General features: G+C 32.2%; 2 protein-coding genes across 2 annotated transcripts in view; both read left to right on the top strand.

Annotated features, from left to right (window-relative positions):
• Positions 1-247: 247 nt before the first annotated feature.
• LOC108756978 (ankyrin repeat and MYND domain-containing protein 2) lies at positions 248-2,667 on the top strand. Its single transcript, XM_018501194.1, has 3 exons — positions 248-481; positions 877-1,254; positions 1,470-2,667. The coding sequence occupies exons 1-3, from the start codon at positions 281-283 to the stop codon at positions 2,112-2,114; spliced, it is 1,224 nt and encodes a 407-aa protein (XP_018356696.1). The 5' UTR covers positions 248-280; the 3' UTR covers positions 2,115-2,667.
• A 4,264-nt stretch (positions 2,668-6,931) lies between these two features.
• Positions 6,932-7,568, top strand: part of LOC108756979 (phospholipase A1-like) — a 3,208-nt gene continuing 2,571 nt past the window's right edge. The window contains exon 1 of the mRNA XM_018501195.1: positions 6,932-7,308. Coding sequence (XP_018356697.1) covers positions 6,978-7,308 — 331 coding nt within the window. The 5' untranslated portion in view covers positions 6,932-6,977. The remainder of the gene's footprint in view (positions 7,309-7,568) is intronic.

Raw genomic sequence — 7,568 nt, 5'->3', positions numbered from 1 at the left:
AAGTAACCTTAGTCGCATATTGTGGCCAATTAGCTGTTCTACAGTCGCTAAAAGAGATTCGAATTGTTTATTTAAATATTATTCCTTATTAAAACGATAATTTTGATTAAAATTTATTTCAATAACGTTTTTAAAATCATAGAGCTGCGTTAAATTCGATAAAAGATCGTTTATTAAAAAAAAATTCCATTCTTGAGAACATTTCTGGATTGATCGATAAAATATTCTAGTAAGCTCTCTGCTTTTGCTTTGCGTTACTCTACGAGCGACACACAACAATATGGCGCCTGCTACGGAGGATCTCTCGGACTTTCAGAAGGAGATTTTCGAGAGAATCAGCAAGAATGAGGTGTGCGAGCTCAAGACATTGTTGGCACAGAAGAAGATCAAGATGGATTTTGTCGATGAGAATGGTATGAGCCCGCTCCAACATGCCTGTTATAAGGGAAACAAGGAAATCGTACAGCTACTCCTCGATCAAGTAGGTTATGTTGACTGTATCAGTAATATTTTGTGTCAACAGAGTTATGTCTCGTGATTAGCCTGTTATAAATTTAAATGTATTGTCTAAATGACGTTCACACAACCTTCTCATGATGGATTTACATCTCTATTTCTGAAATTATTAATATTTTAATCATGTTTATTGAATGCCTGTTTCTATCAATATAGATTAATCAGTATGGATTTCTATCAATACAGATTATATAGATTAAATTAATTATGTCTTATGTCTGTTGCCATCAATGTAGATCATCTTTTTCTAGTTTTAAGAATATAAAGAATAAGTTAAAGAGTAAGATTAAAGTTAATCTATATTGATGGCAACAGACATAAGATATAATTAACTTGTATATGATTGTCTACTCGTTCTAGGGTGCTGATGTAAACGCGTGTCAACATGAACATGCATATACTGCTCTTCATTTTGCTGCTTTAAGTGGAAATGCTGAACTATGTCATCTCTTAATGTCACATGGAGCACGCTTGACAGCAACGAACAGCGTAGGCAGAACAGCTGCGCAAATGGCAGCGTTTGTGGGAAATCACAATTGCGTGGCGACTATCAATAACTTTATTCCAAAAGCTGATATAGATTACTACATTAAGCCACAGGGTTTGCAGACCGAACCTATGCTGCCACCACATCTAGCAGATTATTTTCATAAATTCATAATGCACGTTAATGTGAATCCTGTACGTGTGTGCATGAATTTACAGAGACTTCCTGCACTTTTGGAAAATTCAGCAAAAGTAAGACAATACATAGAACAAGTTGATAATTAAATGCAATTAATATATTATTTATTTGATACATCAGATATGTCAAATATATTTTGAGGTATTAAAATACCAAGAAACATACATTTCATATATCAAATTGTAATCAAATATATGTTTCTTGGTTTTATTTAAAGGAACAAATGTATTCATATTCAATATTTATTCATTTTGTCATCTTTTTTTAGATACAAAAAGTATTAGAATCCATGCGTTACAAAGAAATGACTCGAGGTGCTGAAATAAATGAAGTAATGGCCTTCAAGTACCATTATCTCAGTTGCGTTGTTGCAGAAGTGTTAAAATGTCAAAAGCGTCAAGAAGCTATGAAGGCAGAGAAAGGTGAAAAAGGGAATGAGGAGAGTGAAGAAAAGAAGTCCGATACTGTAGAACTTCTAATACGAAGATTCCTAAAGTGCAGCAAAAATGATAGTTTACCAGAGTATCAGGAGGCATTTTTGAGGGAATCTGTAAGAGAATTTCCATTCAGAGAAAGCACAATTTTCCGTCAAATGGTCGCTACATTGGCGAGCACAGATCCACCGTCTGCCGTTTCTGTAATCTCGGCTGCAATTAACGGGCAACGAGGATTCTTTGATGGTGCCCAGACTTGCGTGACCTGTGGTGAGGACAAGGCTACCAAAAAATGTAGCAAATGCAAAGCGGTGCAATACTGCGACAGAGAATGTCAGAGATTGCACTGGTTCATGCACAAAAAAGCGTGTGCTAGATTGGGTCAATCTCCGGCAAACAACGGAAAGCTCACGGATGTAGATAAAGAACAAATCAGTAACGCTGTCGGCTCCAGGCTACAAAACCTAGCTGTTAAATAAATATGTAATGTGTACAAATTTAATGTTAGCGTTCCATTTGGAATGCATTATACTCGCGGATGTTTATTTTTTCCTGTATATAGCTATTCTATGTAGAATTGATGGATCTCCGTATGATTGTGCCTATTACATCTGTGGAAGCTAACATTATTATTGTGTAAGTAAAAATCATTTTAAAAATGTGTAAATTTTTGTTTAATCCATCACGCGTTTCAATATCTCATTTTTTCGACTTTTCAATCCTTGACAATCAGTTAAGAAATCCAGGAAGGAATCAAACTGAATCAAATTATATATTAAGTTGTATAAAAATATTGTGTTTTTCTAATTCCTATACGCGACTATAAGCTGCCGGACTTTTGTAAACTGACTGATTTTTATATAGTTTCCTACTTCCTCATACTTGGACAGTAAAAAATTGCCAAATATATTTATAAGTTACTATTATTCTTGACGTACGCGTGCACTCAGTTAAACATATCTGTTAATATTTTAGAGCTGTGTTTTTCCAAGAACCTTTATTGTGATCTATTTGTCAAAATAAAGCACATTTACTTGCAACTGATATAATATAATAGTTCTGTTATCCTTCTCTAATATATTATCGTTAATTTATCGTTAAGTAGTGTATGGGCATATAAATTCTATCCCCGTAATGTGTTGTTCTTATCAACAAAGTTATTATTCAAATTCAATCTAAAGTACTGGAATAAATTACATTTATTAAGATTAGTCGTTTCAATTACATTAAAAAATAGTTTATTGCATGAATTTTATTCTGTATTCGTACATATATTATGATAATACTTTTCATTTACCGATAATAGAAAATTATGTGTTCACATTGCGACTTTCATCATCACGTTAAGTTTTTGTTAATCGTAAAGACGTACGCGCAAATATTACTTCAGAAGCAATTTCTTAATGCAAACATCACGTCTTTCACGCTCAACTTTAACGATTCTTTGCTAATTTGTTCCAAGATTCAAATTCAACTTTCTCCTTACGCTAAATCATACAGACATCTATGAGGCTTCAAAACTTTCACTTTAAACAGCGGATTTGGTCGTTACGTTTCGCGTTGCGCAAATATTGCAGCAATAATTTTCGGCAGTACATACATCTGTCGTCCGTATCCGTAATAACACGACTGCCTACTTTATAACTTCTACGTATAAAAAAGATAGATAATGACATATTTTTTTTAATAATACATTAAGGTATATTATGTGACTGCGTATGTTTCCTCTGATAAATTTAATAATAATAATACAATTTTATTAGATAGCACATATAAAATAAACGAATCTATAATACATCTATAATACATAAAATATAATGCAAAAATTTAAAATTTTTTTAAAGGAAATTTTGATAATATTATTTTCTATTATATATCAATTTTAAATCATTGTTAAATACTTTGATGATATAAAACTCCAGATATATTAAAGTCTCTCTTTTTTGAAATATATTATTTTAAATGAAAATAAAAATAAAGTTGGGAAAGAGAATAAAGTTTTTCTACCTCTCTATGCAATCCTGAAGGTTTGTTGGTAGGCCTTCCGTTTTCAATCGCTTTTATTTCAAGAAATTTTGATAGTTTAGACAGTTTTTGCTTTAAAAAAAAAATAAGACATTCGAAGAACACATCTGCGAATTTTTGTTCACTATTCCGTGAAAATTTTTTATATTGGACATTATTTATATTTTTCGTAGAAATACTCTTTTATAACTAATTTGTAGAATGGGTAAAATAATTTTTGCTGCAAGAAATTAAGGGGATTCTTTGATTTAATGCAATACGCGCGTTAAACTATTTGATTTAACTTAATAAATAACTTTCACCTTTCGTGGAATTACATGACAACGTAAATCTTGATACAGTACAGTTGTTGAACAAAAGGAGAAAGTATATTCTCTTTTTTTCTCTGTAAGTAATATGTAAGGTACTAATTTTGAAAGTGGTTTCAATGACGCACTTATGTACTTGTATGTAGTCCATTCCAGAATGGGTCTGTTATTGGAATCAGAAATATCGATTGTCTTAGCCGTGAATATTAGAACATAGTCATACGTTCGATGTTTTTAACTTTTTTTTTTGTACAAAAATTAATTTTAACATTTTTGCTGCATGTCTCAAAAAATCCACTATATGTCTTTAAGTTAAAATTAACATTTTATTTTTAACAGTGTGAAGTCAATCTCTCCCGATTGAAAATATATTATTACTAAGATTAAGAGATTATTTGTCAAGATCACTTTTTAACATGGACGCTCAACTTTGTTGTCGATAATTATATTTTAACAATGGAATCTAAAGCTGTATAAGTTTCTATGCTTAAAAAGGAAACATCGTGCGCACGCGAAGCGTTTAAGTATAGATAATTCTAAAAAAAAAAACATCACATATATATGCAAAGCAGTTACTTCTATGAGGCCTCAAACGGACGTGAAATAATACCGTTGTCACTTACCGTTGTGCACTTGATGTATTGAATTAATTTCGTAGCGGGGGGAACGTGACATGTGTTGAAATATACTTTTCGTCGATATCAACAGCGGAGGCTCTCATCTTCTGCACTTCCGCCATACGATGTTGCTCAATCAATTCGCTTCAGCTGTCGCGAACGAGCTGTGTAATTTAGAATTTTATATAATAAATTATATACGTACATATTTGTCTTACTCCATTTCGTTCTCATTGCGTCACTGTGACAAACGATTGAAGTACAGTAGATATTTATTATGTTACACGCTTATTTTATGCACTTGACCGACATATTTATGGAAAATATTCAATATCACGCATATTTGCTTTACATTAGTAGATTGGAACAAAAGTTCGTAGCGCTTCAAATTTTATAACTTCGTCAAAAATCAACAAAATTTAAATTTAAAAAATGAGTGTCAAAGCTTAAAATTTCTACTTTTGAAAAAATCTCCAAGTACATCTCTCGATACATTGATAAATGAGATCTATGATTCTCTATGACGATTCTGTGATACACATTTGACATTTTATTTATTCACGTCCCTTTAAATATGAATACGCGTGACCTCGTAGGATATTCAGAATCAAAGGATAAAGACGTATATGTATATACGTTTTGCTTTCGAACAAAGAGAAACATGTTCGAAAACAGAATATTCGTGATGCGTTCGAATTTAACTTTTCGGAGACTTTCACTCAATGCTAAAGCTTTGCACATCAACATTGTAATTACAAATCGTTTTATTATGCAAAGTACAATTTAGATTTTCCTGTCGAATAATAATAAAATATGGAATTCGTTCTGCTCATATTTTTTTAGATTATTTCGTTGCAAACTTATATAATCGTCGTGCATTTTATGCGTGATAAAAGTTATTCTTTTTCACAATCGGATATAATAAAAATCTGTAATTTAAAGCTAATTAAACAAGGTCAATTTGATGTGTCAAATATTAAACCATATCATTTATCAAAATTTGCTGCAATGACATGTCATGTTTATTCTTTCTTCTTCTAACGAAATCTCTCTCTCTCTCTCTCTCTCTCTCTCTCTCTCTCTCTCTCTCTACACATACACACACACACAAATATTTCGTAATATATATATATATTGTATATCAATTGATCTTACGAAATATTTTAGGGTCAAGTTAACAAGGTTGACCTGATTCTTTAACCTATTTTCCATAGATGTAAATAATCTTATGCAACATTTTCTCCTCTTTTACAAAAAAAAAAAGGTATCCGGAAATTAATGTACAACACATTACATTGGATTGATATGATATAATAAAATGTATTTATGCATGTTCTTTATAATACATGTAATTTTATATAATGTATGTAATTGTATTTTATATATATAATTTTATGTGTGTTTCGCGTTTTTTAAACTAAAAAATTTAACATTTACTCATTAGAAATAAATTTACGATTGAATTTAAACAGAATAAAAAATTTTACATATATAAAAAAATTTTATATTTATAAAGTATATAAAAACTTCTTTTATATGTATATATGTATATATTTTTTTATGTGCACTTTTACGATTGACGTGACGTTTATTGTGATAATGAAAGTTTTAACATAAACATATAATTTTTTATTATAGATACAAAATTATATCCGTAATAAAAAGTGTGCATGTGTGTGTAATATAAGTGTGTGTACACGTAATATACGTATTATATTATATGTTTCTGTAAATGTCTTATAATAAAATAAATATGTAAAAAAATTTATACATACACCTATGTAAGATTCTCGATTCTGTTTACAATTCATTCATTTCTTTGTCGATTCATTATCTTAAAATGTCAAACTCTTCTTAATTTCTTAAAAAACGTAAAATAGACTGTATATTTAAACAAATAGATTTATATTTAACATTTTTGATGTGGATATATCCATTAGACGCAAACCCACATGAATATTTACAAATCTTTTTAATATATTTTCGTAACGACTGCTCTTATCTACGTGTACGAAAATTGGTCAACAAGATAATTTCTAATCATCGAAATCAGGGTCAAAAGTTCGGAGACCTTTTCGTGCATGAATGCGCGTTCTCCAGCGAAAAAAAATCGATCTTTTTTTAATAATAAGAGGACATTCATTTAAAAGATCGAGAAGAGATAATCCGATACACCCTTTATTTTATAATGTTCCTAGTCATCCGGTAAGTGCGAATTACTCAAGTATAGGTGGGGAAGGTAAGATTCTCGAGGAAAGGAGACCAAGAAACAAAACGGTACCCCGGGTGGTGACGATTCAACGACGAAGTCATCGCGGAACGACCGCATTGCTCAGTTCCCGAAACGTGGGCGTGAGGTACGCATCGACAATCGCAAAGACATCCCGGCGAGATGCGAGTGCCCGTGGTGTCGATGGTAGTCCTGGTAGTGTCGTTCCTGACGTCGCGGGTCTGCACCCACGTAATCGCATGGCGGGAAGCGAAGAGAGAAGGACCGATACGGGATGCGATCGAGAGCGGCGCCGCCGCCGAGTACAATAGGCATGATTGCATCTGGAGGCGCGGAAATGACCGTGATGTCTGTCCGGACCCGGACGTGCATGTATACCTGTATACACCGGACCGACCACGACGGTTGCTGGACCCCCTGGAGCAGTCCGACTGGCTGCGACGGGATTACGAGCCCACCAAGGACAATGCGATCCTGATTCATGGATACGCAGGTCATTTTTTTGGAGTCGTTGTTTTCAGCTGAAATTTTATCTTATTATGTTTTATATTTTATCTGTTTAAAGAACGAAAAGTATTCGAAATATCGCTCGGCAGCACAATTCGGAATGCATACTTTAATTATTTTTATTATTAGGAGCAGACTGAATTTGTGTTGTTCAAAAAAATAAAATAAAAATAGATATTTTACTAAGGTTTACGAGCGCTTTCAACATTAAAAATGGCTCGATAGAAGTTAAAATGTCTGTTAATT

This window comes from Trachymyrmex septentrionalis, unplaced genomic scaffold, assembly GCF_001594115.1.
Source record: "Trachymyrmex septentrionalis isolate Tsep2-gDNA-1 unplaced genomic scaffold, Tsep1.0 scaffold131, whole genome shotgun sequence".
NCBI lineage: Eukaryota > Metazoa > Arthropoda > Insecta > Hymenoptera > Formicidae > Trachymyrmex > Trachymyrmex septentrionalis.
The sequence above is the reverse complement of the archived record's forward strand: the minus strand, read 5'-3'. Positions and strand labels throughout refer to the sequence as shown.